The sequence below is a fragment of the Elephantulus edwardii genome, unplaced genomic scaffold (assembly GCF_000299155.1).
Source record: "Elephantulus edwardii isolate Elephantulus edwardi_28Jun2011 unplaced genomic scaffold, EleEdw1.0 scaffold00054, whole genome shotgun sequence".
Classification (NCBI taxonomy): domain Eukaryota; kingdom Metazoa; phylum Chordata; class Mammalia; order Macroscelidea; family Macroscelididae; genus Elephantulus; species Elephantulus edwardii.
The window spans coordinates 12,373,000-12,389,760 of NW_006399804.1; the positions used below are offsets into that span (position 1 = coordinate 12,373,000).

Below are 16,761 nucleotides of genomic sequence, written 5' to 3' on the forward strand. Positions count from 1 at the left end.
ACCACCTCTGTGATGGCAGTGCAATTCTTTACCACTAAGCCCCGAGAGCTTCCTAAAGTTTATAGCTTTGTAAATCTAACTGGGCTGTTCTACTCTGTATAAGCTTGTTTGCCAGAAATACATTTGGATTTTTGTTTGATTGTAATAGGTTCTATTAAGTAGATTCTGATTCATAACGACTCCATCTCTAAGAGTAGAATTGCCTCTTCGGGTTTACTTGGCTGTATACTATAGTATGAAAGCAGATTGGCAGGTCTTTCTTCCATGGGGACCCAGGGGTAGACTCAAACCCTCAATCTTTCAATTAACAGCCTCATTGTCAAGCACTAGTTCATTTATTATTATTTTTAGAAGAATAATGACATGAAACTTTGTAATAATGCTAAACTTGTCTAAATTAAAAGGCTAAAAACAAGTTAACAAATCAGGTTTATTATATGAGATATTAAAGAAACAATAAAGCCATGTAAAACCAAAAATTGAGAGAGATGGAAACTGTCCTTAGACTAACAATTTACAGATAAATTCACTTACTAACATTATTGTTTAAAATTACATTGTCTAGCCAGTTTTCCTATCTCAGTAACCTAAAGACATTGGATCACTAAAAATTTTGCTTTTAAGGCATAGTAAATCCATTTGTTTATTAAGCTCCATTTATTTTCTATGGTTTGTATTTTGACTTACTTGTTTAGTTTATTTGACATTGCTTTCTGAACATTTAATTCATCTTGATAAAGTTGCTTATATTTTTTCATTTCTGCTCTAGTAAAATCTTCTTGATCAGTTTTTACTTTACAAAGTTCAGATTCTAGCTCTTTAATTCTGAGTTGCATCTGAGTTCTCCCTGAAGCATTATTTGTCCCTCTTAACTTCTCAATGTATTCTTGAGAAATTGCCTGAGTCTAAAAGAAATTGAAATGATACATTTTTTAAATAGATTTTTTCATTTTTAAAAATTAATTTTAACAAACATTTACAGAGATTTTGGATTTCCATTCATTCATTGCCACACTTTTCTCCCTGCACACCCCTCCCCACCAGTTCGCTCCCCTCTCCGAAAAGAAAAAGAAAAAAAAATTCCTTCATTGGAATACAGTTCCCTTCCCCCCCAAGTATACTTCTCTATGTAACCTTAATTCTGGATTGAAATAGATTTTTAAAAGAACTGTAAGTTGAATGATTATAAAGTATTTGTTTCCTTTCATTCTTAGTGATCCAGAAGGTAATTAGAAATGTTTTAAAAATTTTTTAATTTAAAATCTTAATTATTAATGCCATTCAGCTATATCTGAAGTATAAAAAAATCAAATAAAAATTTAAAAATTATAAGAATAATTTAAGAGTATAGTTGTTGTTATATGTCATCAAGTCACCTGCAACTCATATGACCATATGTACAACAGCCCTAAACCCTGTTCTATCCTGTGCCAATTTTATTGTCTCTGACACACCTACTCCCATTACCCCAGTCACTGAATTATTCTATCTCATCGAGGGGCTTCCTCTCTTGCTCTGTCCCTCCGAGCAAGATGCCCTCTCCAAGGACTAGTCCCTCATGGCAACATGTCCAAAAAATGTCAGATGAAGCTTCAGAATCCAAGAAGCAGCCTAGTTTCACCCTCTCTGGGATGAACCTGCTTGTTCTCCTAGCAGTCCATGGTATGTTCAATACTCTTCTCCTGCACCACAACTCAAAAAGCATAATACATTTATTAAATATTTTTTCCTTTCTAATAGTCTTATTTTATTGTAACAACTCTTACTAAATAATTTCTTAATAAGAATGATTATAGAATAAGGATAGACATTAATTAGCATTCTGCATTTAAAGGAGAAACAAATTCTTCTTTTTAAAATCTATAAAGCTAAATTGCTGAGAAGGAAGTAAACACACACACAATGTATATATTCATCATAAAATTTGTAATATAATGAATTAAAGTACCTTACAGATAAATTTACCTGTAAAAAGAAATTTACTTCTTTCAGTTTTTCTTCTATTTCCTGCCTTACTCTTGCTTCAATCTCCCTTTTATATTGTTCTACTTGACCGTAATCTGTCCTATTTCCTTCTAGTTGACTGCGGAGGTTGACTATTTCTTGTTCCAATTTCTTTTTATTCTTCTCTAGTGACTCACATTTCTTTTTCACTGTTTTCATAACTAATAACTCCTGCTGAAGAGCCTGGTATTTTGCAGCCAGGTGTAGATATATTGAAGACCACTCTCTTAGATTTCCTTTATGATCATCCATCTGTATGTATAAAGCAGTATTGCTTGGTAATTTAAAAAGCAGACAGAGTTGTTAACCTCAAAATAAATATAAAACTGTAAAAGAAAAAAACCCTGTAAAATAAATTTCATTACCATAAAACATTCTCTGTTTTACAGTAGAGTTTTAGAAGGTGAGCATTTGAATTACACAGAAAATGAAAACCAGAATAAAACGACAAAAAGAAATAAAAATAAACTTACTTTCAACATTTTTGCAATAATTTTTGCACCTAATTTTAGACTTTCATTTTTCTAGGATAGTTTCATGCCTTTTTTCACTCACCATGACTATAAGTCACATTAAGCACAAAGTATCTCCCTCCACTTCCCATTTTAATGTATGAGTCTTGTGGAGTTCATTGGTCAAAATGATTTTGTTACCCATCGAATCTGACATTGCCATGTGGATGGGTTGGGAATATGTGAATAGGGTGTGTAAGCCTATTCACAAGGGGATTGACTAGTCTGACCAATAAATTCAGTGAATCTAGCAGCAGATTTAGAAGAAACCTCAGCATCAGCAGAGAAGAGCAAGCAAGAGAATGCAACTCACCCTTCAGGACTGGAGCAATAGCCATGGTAGCCACAGTGGAGAACAAGAGATTTGACATGAGACAGAGCAGACCCTGGAACTGCTGCCCCCAAGGGCGGAACCATAGCTAAACTAAGAGCCTTTGCCCAAGTTTGTTGGTCGACTTGGGGGAGGGAGGGAAGAGCTAATATTGGTAAGACTGAAAGCTTTGTAACAATGGCTCAAAGCCCCAGGACTCAAGGCTGAGACATTTGTGAGCACACTTGTGAGCATATGTCCTGACTAGATTCTGCTACTAACCTGGTTTATAACTTTTGACTTCCCCAATATGGTTCTTTGTGGTCTGTGAGCTATCACATTGAATTTCTAGACCCAGTAAAGCAGCAAAGCAAGATTGGTGTTGAGATGGGTAGAAAGAGGTGAGGGGCATGTCCAACCTCAGGGGAATTTGGCTTGTGTTTTTTGTTGTTGATGGGGAACGTTCCCCCTTTGTAAAGTTGGTAAAAGTCAGATAGTGGCTGTTCCCAAATGGCACTTGCTCTTTTTACAATTGGTGTCAGGAATGGGATTCCTTGCAATGGCTCTAGACACATGGAAATGTGGGATTTGGTAAGGAGTTAGGGGCTTGGGAAGTGCAGTTAATATGGCTACTTTTGCAGCTACAAATATGAAAAGAAAAGTTAAACAGCTTTTGGCCTGTGACAAGAACACTGACCCCAGGCCATATGCACATGAATGGGGTAAGTTAAAGATGGAGAATGAAGTTGAAACTGTAAATTTCTTGAAAGTTTTAAGGTTTGTTTTAAATTTAATTTTAAAAAAATTTTTTTAATTTAATTTTGAATATTGATGTTTCTCGGGTTTTTCCCTCATATAGTAATGTTAAGATACATTGTGTATTTTGTTGATTTAATATTAAGGTATGTGATATAAATAATTACTGTCAGTTGTTATTGTTAGGTGCCATCAAGTTGAGTATGGCTCTCCATGATGCTAAGAAAAACAAATCTGAACTCTGTCATTTCCTGCACCATCTTCACACTTCCTGACACTCTATAGAGTCCATTGTGGCAATCACTGTGTCAGCCTGCCTGGTCAATGGTCTTCCTCTCCTTCAATGACCCTCTGCCTTTATAAGCATCATGTCCCTCTCCAAGGAATAGCCAGCCCATCCTAGTAACATGCCCAAAGTCAGTGAGGTATAACTTCATCATCTTTGCATCCAAGGAGCACTCTGCACTTTTTCCAAGACATATTTGTTCTTTTGGCTGTCCATGGGCTATCAGTATTCTTCCCCAACACCACAGCTCAGAGGCATAATTTCTTCCTCTCTCATCCTTATCCATTGTTCAGTTCTCAGATTCATAACAGATGATTGAAAATACCATGGTCTGAGTTATATGCATTTCTGTCCTCAAACAAACATCATTACTCCTCAATAATTTGGAGAGGTCCCTAACTGAAGACTTTTGGCTCAAGCCGAAATGAAGTGGCTTATTACATAGCAATAAATAACTGGCATCAATACTAATGGGGTAAGATGCTGCCACTAAAAAGAAAAAGGAAAACCTTAGAACATATGGAAATGGCTTTAACCAGAGGTTGGAAGAAGCAGAATGAGCTTAGAGAAGAGTAGAACTGAAAATCAAAGAGGCCTCAGGAGACTGGGAGATGCCTGATCACTCCTGAAGACGTGTCAGGAAAGGGGTGAGAGCAAGCAAACAGCCAAATACAAAAAGTAATACTAAACCTTGAAGAGATGAGACTCTTGCTCTTTTCATCAGAGAGAAATACTTGAAAGAAAGGCTTAGGCAAGCTCTGGTGGCCTACTGGCAAGAAGCTGCACTGCAATCTCAGAGGTGCACAGTTAAAAGCCACCAGATGCTCTGCTGGAGAAGGAGGAACAATCTCCTCCTGTACCAGTCAGATCTGATTTGACAGTACACACAAAAAGTAATGAAATAAAATAAAAAAAAAAAGAAAGGCTTAAATTAAAAAAAAAACAAACCCAAGACTTACCACAGTTCAAATATCTGTTTTTTATTCACATTTTCTCTATATGCCAAATCATCCTGAAGTGAAGAAATGGCTTCTGGCTATAACGCAATACCCAGTGCTATGAGGAAAATTGAGAGCTTTTGGTGTCATCATGGTAAGGAGTTGAGCTACAAAGACAAAGACCCACTAGCAGCTCAATGGGTGCAAGATAGGCAACCTCCCTCTACGGATATGTTGTTCAGTGCCGTCGAGTCGTAGGCGACTCATAGCGACCCTGTGAATGAAAGTCCTCAACACTTGTGTGACTTTCATCTTTTCTCCAGGTTCATAGAGTTTCCAGAGGCAAGAGATTTATGGAAGTGGATGCCACTCCTGCTTCCAAGCTTGTTTTAATCAGGGAGCTCCACTAAACACTGTCTACCATGGGAAACCATGATCACATTTGACACATCAGTGTCACAGTGTTCAGTATCACAGCAACCACGAGTTACCTCTGTACAACAAGTGGACAAACCAGGGCTATATGACCTAGAGGAATGTTTGACTAAAAACAATTAAAAACAGGCCTACAGCCTCTGAAAACCCACTGAAGGGGCAGCAATGAATCGATTCTGACTAGATAGCAGGTAACAACAATTAACCGAGGAAAACAGGATCTAAAGAGGGTTCAAAGCCAAGATCAGTGACTAAAATCTTGATGAGGTTCAAGGTAGTAGATTAAAGTCCTTTGAGGTATTAAGGATGAAATAATATTAGGGGTGTTGTCTTCCAACACACACAGTTTCACAGGAAGCCTAAGTGGAGAACAACTTAACCTCAAGGAAAATCTGAAAAATAATTTTTCTAAGGGAAAGTATTCCAGTAAAATCCACAGGAGAATCACAAAGCATTAAAGAGAATTAAAGTAGCATAAATGGCTTGTTAGCCTGGATCAAAAAGGAAAGAGGACATTGGACTTTAGAAGCTCTAGAGGTAGGATAGAAGGAGGAGAAAATGAGTCCATGGCAGACACGACATCATTCTGGTCTTGTCATTACAGAAGTCCAGAGTAAAGGCCGCACAGTGGAGTGGTCTTGGGGGAAGGGATTGCATAACAATGAAAGAGTTTTTCTTTTCAAGAAGAGTGTGGGGGAGGGGTGGGCAGGGAGAAAAGTGCAAAAATGACTGGAAATCCTGTCTCTGTAAACTTTCATTTAAATTAATAAGTAAATTTTTAAAAAAGAAGAGGCCTTCTCTGATGGCCTACAAAGGATTCAAATTGACTACATACGTGGAAAGAATCATTGGAGAAGCTCAATATTAGCCACTCAAAACCAGGCCAGGTACTCACTGAGGAACAGAACATCAAATGCTCTTGTGCAAATTCAAACTGAAGCTGAAGAAAATGAAAGCAAGTTCTTAAGTGTCAAAATATGGCCTTGAGCTTTCTCAAAAAGTTGCAAATAGAAATACCATTTGACCCAGAAATTCCACTACTGAGAAACCATAACTGCCACCCAAGCAGATATATGCACACCCATGTTTATTGCGGCTATGTTCACAATAGCAGAGAGTTGGAAACAACCCAGGTGCCCATCAACAAACAAATGGATAGAGAAGCTGTGGTATATTCACACAATGGAATACTATACTGCACTGAAAAACAAGGAACTCATGAAATATTGTACAAAGTGGGTGACCCTGGAGGACATTATGCTGAGTGAAACATCTCAGTCACAAAAGGACAAATCTGCATAGTGCCACTGTTGTAAAGAGGCACTGACATCAGGGTTAGGGGGAGACTGAGAAAGATGAGATATTATGTATACGGCAACAATGAGGGAGATATCTGTTTAAGGGAATATATGATTAGGTATTATTGTCATGACAGGAGTCCAGAGTGAAAGCTGCATAGTGGAGTGGACCTGGGTGGGGGTGGGGGGATTGTATAACAATGAAAGAATTTTTCTTTTACTTTTCAAAGAGAAGTGTGAACTGGTGGGGGGAGAGTAGGAGGTTGGGCAGGGAGAAAAGTACAACAATGAATGAATGAAAATCCAAAGTCTCTGTGAACTTTCATTAAAATTAATAAAAAGAGGAAAAAATATGGCCTTTAATCTATTTATTTGAAACTCTATGGAGTTTTAAACCCATCTCAAAAATAGGTTTGAGGCATTGAACACTAATGAGTGAAGGCCTGCTAAGTGGTGTGATGACATTAAGGCTATCATGCATGATATCATTCCACAAAGGAGGGGAGAAAGAAAAACCAAAAGGTACACTAGAAGAGGCTCTGAAAATTCTACCAGAAAGCCAAAAAGGCAAAAGAGGAGGAAGAAATGGCAAAATGAAAGTTAACAGAAGATTTCAAAGGCAGCTTGGGAAAACAAATCAAAATACTGTAATGAAATGTGCAAAGAGCTGGAGGTGGAAAATAAAAAGGGAAGATCTCACGTAGCATTTCTCAAGCTGAAAGAACTAAAAGCAAATTCAAGCTTTAAGATGCAATACTGAAGGACACTATGGGCAAAACCGTGAAAGATCAAAGAAGTATCGAAAGAACATGGAAAGAATACACAATCACTGTATGGAAAAGAATTGGCCAACATAGACCCACTTCAGGAAATAGCATATGATATAGAACCAATGTTAATAAAGAAGGGCAAGTTGCACTGTAGGCAATGGGAAGAAAGAAGGCCCTAGGAATTGATGGAATACCAGCTGACATGTTTCAACAACAGATGCATGCCTGGATGTGTTCATCAGGCTGTGTCAGGAAAGCTGCAAGACATTTATCTAACCAACTGACTGGAAGAGATCCATAATCGCTCCCATTTCCAAAAAGGTGATCCAACGGGTCATGAAAATTATTGAATGATATTGTTAGCATTAAATGCACATAAAACCTTGCTGGAGATTATTTGAAAATAGGTAGAATATGAAAACCCGCTGGAGAGGTCAGCTATTGTTCGGTTCTGACTTGACGGTACACAGCAACAACCTACTGGAATGGTAGTAGGTTTTTACATTGATTCAATGACTGACTTGTACAAAATAAAGATGGTAAATCACATAAAAAAAAAAGGTAGGTTAGTATATTGAAAGAGAACTGCCAGAAATTCAAGCTGCATTTAGAAGTGGCACAAGGGATACCATTGCTGATGTCAGATGGATCTTGGATGAAAACAGAATACCAGAAGGATGTGTTTTATTAATTATGCAAACATATTCGGCTGTGTGGATCATAACAAATTACGGCTAACACTGAGAAGAATGGCGGTCCCAGAACAACATAATTGTGCTCATGTGAATCCTACAGCTAGACCATCAGCTCTGCTCCTGTTGTCCAAACAGAGGCACATTGTATAGTCTAAATATCAAGAAAAGTGTGCATCGGGAATATATCTTTTCTCCATTTCTATTTAATCTGTATGTCTAACAAACCATTCAAGAAACTGGACTTTATGAAGAATGCGACATTGTCAATCACCTGCATTATGCAGATGACACAATCTTGCGTGCTGAAAGTGAGAAAGACTTAAAACACTTGTGGAAAAAGACCAAAGACTGCATCCTTCAATATAAATTACATGTCAACATCAAAAAACCAAAAACTCTCACCACTGGGCCAACAGGCAAGATCATTATAAATGGAGAAAAGTCTGAAGTTGTAAATGATTTTATCATACTTGGATCCACAATCAACACCCTTGAAATCAAACAACAAATCAATGTCAAACATCAAGAAATCAAAGACATATAGCAATGAAATAATCTGTCAAGCACATCTCCAAAGTGCTGAAGAGACATTACGTCAATTTAAAGACTAAAGTTCGCCTTATCCAAGCTACGTTCTTGCCAATGACTTGCTATGCATCTGAACATTGGAATGACTAAGGATGTCAGAAGAAGATTTGGTGCTCTTGTGGTGTTGGCAAAGGGCACTGAATCCTCAGGACTGCCAAGAGAACAAATAGGTCTTGGAGTAAGTGCAACCAGGATGCTCCTTGGAGGCAAAGATGCTCAATGTTTGCCTTGCGTACTTTGGACATGTTGTCAGGAGGGATGAGTCCTTGGAAAAGAACATAATGCCTGAAAAGGTGTAGCAACAGCATTGGAGAGGAAGATCCTCAACAAGATGGATTGACACAGTGACAGTAACAATGGGGTCAAGTATGTCAGAGATGATGAGGATGGAGCAGGATGGGCAGGGTTCCAATCACAGGTTGCTAAAAGTCACAGTCAACTTGATGACACATAACAACAGTAGGACGGCTTTAAGGAGCGTAGTAGTCCTCACATCTCTGTCAGTTTGAATATCAAAAGATTCCACAGAATAAAGATGGGCAATCTCCTCCTGTAAAGGTTTACAGCCCCAAAAATCCAATGGAGTGTTGCTTTGAGTAGGTCTCAACTCAATGGCAGTCAGTGGATAAGTGAGGATCGCTTTAACAAGACGGATAAACAGTAACAGATACTGACACAGCACTAAAGGAAGCAGAAACTTCATAGACTGTTGATGGGAGAGGAAAATGGCACAGCCACCTTGGAAAACAACTGGCAATTCCTCAAAACGTTAACCAGACTACTATAAGAACTAATCATTCAACTATTAAGTACCCCAAAAAATGAGACACAAGTCTGCATATAACTTGGCACAAGAAAGTTCACAGTGGTGAAAATATGGATATTTATATATCCAACAGTTCATGAATGGATAAATACAATAGCTTAATATATGTCTATAGAAACAAACACCATTAAGCAGCAAAAGCTAACAAAGCTAAGTGTCGGAAATATGCTAAGTGAAAGAATTTAGTCACAAATGACCACATATTGTATGATTCCAATCATTGCTATAGCTTCCAAGGCCCAGAATAAGCTTGGCTCCTCTTGACACGCAATATCCAGAGTAGGCAAATCGATAAAGCAGAGGCACACAGAGGAGACTGGCCTCAATCCAGCAGAAGGGTTTGAGGAAGAGTGAGGTTTGGGGAAGGATGATTAGGGGATGATAGCCAAAAATATGAAGTTTCATTTTGCAATGATCAAAATGTTCTAAAATTAACTGTGGTAGTGACTTTTCAACTTTATTAATATACCAAAAGTCATTGCATTATTCCCTTTAAAAGGCTGAGCTGAATAATATGCTAACCATATCTTGATCAAGCTGTTAACACAACAAAAAAAACCCCCCGCTCATTTAGTGTTAGAAATTAAAAATAAAAACTGCTAGATAACTCTAAAACCAAAGGTAGGATAGAGACAATTTTCCTAGTTCTCTGAGCGTGTATGTGTGTGGGACTGGTGGTAGTAAATTCCACAGTGGACACTGAAATGTTTCCCCCTTCAGTACTGGAAGTTCAAATTAACTTATTCTCACATACTAAAGTCTCCGTTCAAATCTTTTCAGTGGGTTCTTATCTCACTCAGAAGAAAGATAAAATCGTTGCTATAGCTTTTAAGGCCCAATATAAGCTTGGCTCCTCTTCATTCCCTAACCTTAGCTCCTTAACTCAACCTTGCTCACCCCATTCTTTTACACTGTACATCTTATCAACTAACATGGTTCTGAATAAAATGCCCCAATGGCAATATAATCAATCACAATGGAAAAAAAATTACAATTACCATAACATTTACATCAAAATGACAGTAATTTAATCTTGAAAAAGGAATAGTAAATTATTAGCAAATAATTCATCACTCATGGTTTCAGGACGCTCTGGTGGCCTAGTGGTAAGCAGCTGCACTGCAATCTGAAAGGCATAATGTTCTAATCCACTAGCTCCTTCACAGAAGAATGGACAATCAAGTCCAGTATGATTTACTGCCTCTGAAAACCTACAGAAGGGTCAGCTATGGGTCAATTCCAACTCAATAACACTCACACCACATGGATTCTGTATTTTTGCTCACAGTACAACTCCCAATGGACTATGCCACTAAAAAAGGTACCTCAGAATCCTAGAGAATATTTTTAGCCAAATTTCATTAATGACTCCTCTTTGTCTTCAGACTAAAAAATACAAAATAAAAACAATGTTTCTTTTAAAAACATATTTCTCATGTTTAGACATCACATTCCTGTCATGTAGATATTCCTGTTGTGTATGTAGTTACAAACTCAACTACTAGCTGAAAGGTTGGGGGTTCAAGCCCACCCAACTAATTTGTTTCTGAAAAGTTATACAGCTTTAAAAACCCTATGTAGAAGTTCTGCTCTTCACACACACAGGAATCTACTTGAATCTCATTACAAACAGGCTGAAATCGCCTTAAATACCACTAATGGGAGGGGATTTTGTTTTGGTATGATGGATATAAAAAAATTGACTTACCGAAATTGTTTCTACCAAGTTTTGCTGGAGGTGTTCAGCGTTGCCCATTTGCATTTTGAGAGTAATTTTTAACTGCTCATTTTCAATTTCAAGCCTAAAAGGAACATTTAAAAATAATTAGTCAAAAGGGAGCTCTGGTGGCCTAGTGGCAAGAAGCTGCACTGCAATCCCAGAGCTACGTGGTTCGAATCCACCAGATGCTCTGCTGGAGAAAGAGGGGCAATCTCCTCACGTACCAGTCAGGTATGATTTGACGGTATACACACAAAATAATAAAATAAAATAAAAATTAAAAAAAATATAATTAGTCACACAGATACAAATATATTTAAAAAATATAACTTCTGACTAGACATCAGAAGATATGCTTACATAAATCCCATAATTACACAAAGTAGTTATATAAATACTGAAAAGTAGTTAATTTGGCACTATGCCTTTCTAGATGTGTTTTGTGTAATAAAGATAAGATAAAAATAATGCATTTCAAAATAGTTTAGACTAAAAATATTTTCACTGACTTAGATAATGTGTTTATTTTCATGACTAATAAAATTCTCATAATACATGGCTTATTTCTTTTATAAGTACAAAGATTGATTTTTGTACACCTTAAAATATACCTTTGTAAGTGTTCTTTTGTCATCTGAGTGTGTTGAACTGCCTCAGTATAAGCATTCTGTGCTTCTTCCAACTAAAACAAAGCATACACAATACTTATATAATGTAGTACAAATAAACTCATTATCAATAAGTATAACATTTTATTGAACACACTTATATTTATACATTTGTATACTGTTCAAACCCACTTTCATTCCCCGATGGTAGGAGTTAGTAATTGCAATAAGGACCTTATGATCCCAAAGAATTACTAATATTGACCTTTCCAAAAGAGTTTACTGGTCTCTGCTCTAATCCAAATCACAACATTATTGTTGCTTTTAAATTACATTTTATCTGATAAACATTTAAATTTATAGAATTGGCAAAATTGGGAGATACGGGAAAGCAGCTTATATTGTTATTGTTGTTATGTGCTGTTGAGTTGCCTGCGAGTCACAGCGACCCTATGTACAAAAGCTCTAAACCCTACTCAATCCTGTGCCAATCTTATAGTTTCCGACACACCTACCCTCATTACTCCAGTCACTGAATCAATCTACCTGATTGACAATCTTCCTTTCTTTCTCTGTCACTCCACCCTTCCAAATATGATGTCCCTCTCCAAGGACTGGTTGCTCCTTCCAACACGCCCAAAGTATGTCAGACAAAGCCTCAGAATCCTTGCCTCCAAGGAGCAGCCCGGCTTCCCCCTCTTTAGGACAAACCTGTTTGTTCTCCTTGCAGTCCATGGTATATTGAACACCACAGCACAAAGGCATCAATTTTCCTTCTATTATCCCTAGTCATTGTCTAGCTTTCTGACACATAGCAAGCAATCCAAGACTGGATCAAACGCACCTCAGTCTGCTTTCACAATATATGAAAACAACTTTAAACTTTGCACTTAGAGGAGAAGAAAATGGATACTCTATAGCAAATATACTGGAATTTATGGAAATAACGAATCTATATATTATGTATTCATCAAAGGGAAGATGAAAATATGACTTTCTGAAACATTTTATTAAACTTTACCCTTAGAGTTTATCTGGATTGTTTCACCATGACAATAGAATTATCACTAACCATTATTACATAGTTTGGGGGAAAACCAAAACCACAAACCCAGCCTCTTAATTTCTAAGAGGAATTATGGAAATATTTCAGCCTTCCAAAGTTGGGTGACTTCAAGCTTGTTTTTGAACTGTTTTCGGTCAAACATTCTTCTAGGTCGTATAGCCCTGGTCTGTCCACTTGCTGTACAGAGGTAACTCGTGATTGTTGTGAAGCTGAACTGTGACACTGATGTGCAAATATGATAATGGCTACCCATGGTGGACAGTGTTTGGTGAAACTCCACAATTAAAACAAGCATGGAAGCAGGAGTGACATCTACTACCAAAATAGCTTGCCTGCAGAAATCCTATGAACCTGGAGAAAGGATGAAAGTTATACAAGTGTTCAGGTCTTGGATTCATAGGGTTGCTATGAGTCGTCTATGACTCTATTGCACTTAACAACACCCCCACCAACAAAGGTAAATATTATAAAAAACTTATTATACAAATGGCAAAATAAAGTCTTGGTTTATGAAACAACTGCATTGTAAAACTAACAAAATAGCAATAAAAATCGATCATAATGAAAATAAATACAAAAAAGTAATGGAATTTGTATTGTGAAATCACTGTATTTACTTTGATAGGTGAAATTTCATACATACTTGATGTGTGACTTGATCTAATTTTCTCTTTAAAGACTGACTCTCATCCTCTGAAGAACTGTGATAACACAACCCATCCTCCAGTGAAGTCTCTGACACTGGCTGCTCTTTTAGGTTATCAGCTGGTTCTTGGTGCATTTGTCTCACAGTCACCTGGGAACAGAATTCTGTTACTGCTTTTATAAATCACTTAATACATTATGTTAATAACAGAACGCTAACATATATACTTGGAGAAAAAAGTCATAATGTACTTCTATCACTTTGTTTGCTCATATGATGTGCTCCTGTTTACCACTTAATTCAGGTGTTACTTCCCTGCCTAATAAGAGTGCATTTTTTAAACCACAGACTCAGTCTCACTTATCCATCCTTCTGGACAAACTTGCAAAGTTTAACAACAAACCAACTGAAGACTCAAAAGTCGTTATATGGCTGGGTCTGGTGGTGGTTAACTGAACACTGTGCAATGTTTCCCTACTTATTTAGTAAAGTTCAAATTAACTTATTCCCACGTTTTCAATGAATTGAAATAATTCCAGTGGTTTCTATTTCACTCAGAAGAAAGGTAAGATCATTGTAATAATTCAAGGCCCAACATAATCTTGCCTCCTCCTCATTCCTGGGCCTCAGTTCCTGCAACTCTTTTGACTTACTCTGTTCTGTTAAACTGTAAATCCTGGAATGATTATGAACAACAGAAGAACCCAATGGCAATATAATAAAACACAATGGCAGTATAAAGAAATAAAAATTCTTTTAACAGCAAGCAATTGTACATCCAAGTAACAGTAATTAATCCTGAAATTAAAGGTATATTATTAGCATAAATTATTCATCATACATGGATTCTGTATTTGTGAATTCACATACCTTCTAAAACTTTATTTTTTGACTTTAACATCAACACTTTTATTTAGCAACCCAACTCCCTGTATACTACACCAATAGAAAGAAGACCTCAAAATTTGGCTACATTCTTTTTTGAGCCAAGGTTCATTTGAAAGCTCTTAATTGGCAATACTAAATAAAAACTTAGTTCTTTTTAAAATAGTGAGATTCACGCATAGTTTTTTAAAAAATATTTTTTATGTTGTTTAGGAGTCATCAGATGTTTAGAAAGATGTTTCTGAGTTGTGCAAACAGTTACAAACTCAACTACTAGCTATAAGTGTGTAGGTTCAAACCCATCTACAGATGCCTCAGAAGACACACCTGGTCATTTGCTTCTGAAAGGTCATAACTTTGCTTCTGAAAGGTCATAACCTTGAAAAAACCCTACAGAGAAGTTGTACTCTTCATGCATAGAGCAATCTGCTTGATGACAATAACCAACAGGCTGAAATATCCTCAAATACCACTAATAGCGAAATAAAAGTTTCTTTTTGATGTGATAGACATTAAGAAATTGACTTACCAAACCTGATCCTAACAGGTTTTTCTGGAGGTGTTCAGCTTTGCTCATTTGCATTCTGAGAGCAGCTTTTAACTGTTCATTTTCAACTTCAAGCCTAAAAGGCATATTTTAAAATAACTATTTACATATATATTTAAAAACATCGTGTAATATCTGAACAGACATCAGAAGGCATGTTTACATAAATTCTATGGTTACATATATGCTGAAAAGTAGCTAATTAGTCAATTGTGCTTTTTATAGGCTTATTTTATGTAAAAAAGATGTTGTTATTGGTATTATGTGTCTTTGAGTTAGATTTCACTTACAGTACAGTTGGACCTTCAGAGGGTTTTCAGAGACTGATTTCACACAATGGAAGCTAATGGATTTGAACCATATACTCTCAGGCTGGCTGTGTAGCACCTTACTTACTAGGCCACCAGAACTCCCAAAACAAAAATTGTTGTAGTTGTGTACCACAGAGTCAGAACAGACCCACAGCTGACTCTCCAGTGGTTTTCAGAGGCAGTTAATTGCACAGGAGGAGACTAACCATCCTTCTCCGGCAGAGTGGCTGGTAGCCTCCAACTGCATGCCTTCAGGATTGCAGCACAGCTTCTTGCCACGAGGCCATCAGAGTTCCCATAATAAAGATAAGACGTAAAATACATCTCAAAAATAATTGAAAGCTGAAATCTTTCTCCTAACTTGCACACATATGCTTATTATCCTAACCAACGAAATTTTAATAGTACATTGCTTATTTGTTCTGTAAGTACATAGGTTGTTTCTGTCAGCGTTAAATGATACCTTTTTAAATGTTCTTGCATCTTCTCGGCACGCTGTTCAGCCTCGGTGTAAGCATTTTGTGCTTCTTCCAACTAAAACAAAGCATAAAAGAAAATACCAGTCTAGTACTTAACAACTTCTCATTGATTTGTGTACCTTAAACTTTTAAGGAACACAGTTATGTCCATTCATGTGTATACTGTTCTCTGCTCCTTTGAGTCTCCACGGCAGCATTGATTTATTGCAACACAAATTTTATGATCTGCAAGAATTACAATCTGGCCTTTCAGAAAAAGTTCATACTTCTGCTGTAGTCCAAAACAAACACTTCTCTTGTTTTCAAGTTGTGTTTGCTTGGTTTTTTTAAATTATTATTAAATTTTTTAGTTTTAATGAACATTTACAGAGATTTTGGGTTCTCATTCATTCATTGTTGCACTGTTTTCTGTACCCTCCTCCCCAGTCCGTTCTTCTTCCCCCCCACCCCGAATGTCTGTTTTAATTGTCCAATTGCCACAGTGCTTGTCAAAGCCAGTTCTGATTAATCTCCTTTGTCAGTGTGGCCTTTGCCATTCCCTATCACTCCTCCCTGAGAGAGACTTCACCCTAATTCATAACGAAAGGGGGATGGTGTATTCTCTTAGCTACTTGTTTGCTTGTTTTTATTCGTTTTTTATTGCCATGTACCGTCAAATTGAATCTGACTGGCACAGGAGGAAAGTGCCCCTCCTTCTCCAGAGAGCAAAATTGTGTTTAATTTGATGAACACTCAAATTCATAGGACTGGCAACACTGGGAGAGATAGGAAATCACTTTATAGTAAGTATTTTTACATTCTAAGTACTACCATTTAAAATATATTTTTCAATTTTCACATGTGTGAATGGTGAAGACTATGTCTGTGATTATTGCGATGGTAATGATCTGTGATCGTTAACATGGTAATGAAGGTGATCAACTGTTTCTACTTTGAGAAGTTAAATCAGTAGAAGAACCAGAATGCCTGGGATGAGATCCCTACTTCACCAGTTACTAACTGTGTGATCTTAGCAAAGTCTTAAACATCTGTATCTCAGTTGCCACATCTGTAAAGCAGAGATAAAAACAGTACCCACTTC

At 37.0% G+C, this 16,761-nt stretch overlaps 1 protein-coding gene across 1 annotated transcript in view; it reads right to left on the minus strand.

The window, feature by feature from the left end:
• Positions 1–16,761, minus strand: part of LOC102866193 (ankyrin repeat domain-containing protein 26-like) — a 188,640-nt gene that overhangs the window by 8,256 nt on the left and 163,623 nt on the right. Inside the window, exons 25-30 of the mRNA XM_006887109.1 lie at positions 15,665–15,735; positions 14,873–14,966; positions 11,750–11,820; positions 11,127–11,220; positions 1,966–2,256; positions 688–905 (exon numbers count right to left, since the gene is read on the minus strand). Coding sequence (XP_006887171.1) covers positions 688–905; positions 1,966–2,256; positions 11,127–11,220; positions 11,750–11,820; positions 14,873–14,966; positions 15,665–15,735 — 839 coding nt within the window. The remainder of the gene's footprint in view (positions 1–687; positions 906–1,965; positions 2,257–11,126; positions 11,221–11,749; positions 11,821–14,872; positions 14,967–15,664; positions 15,736–16,761) is intronic.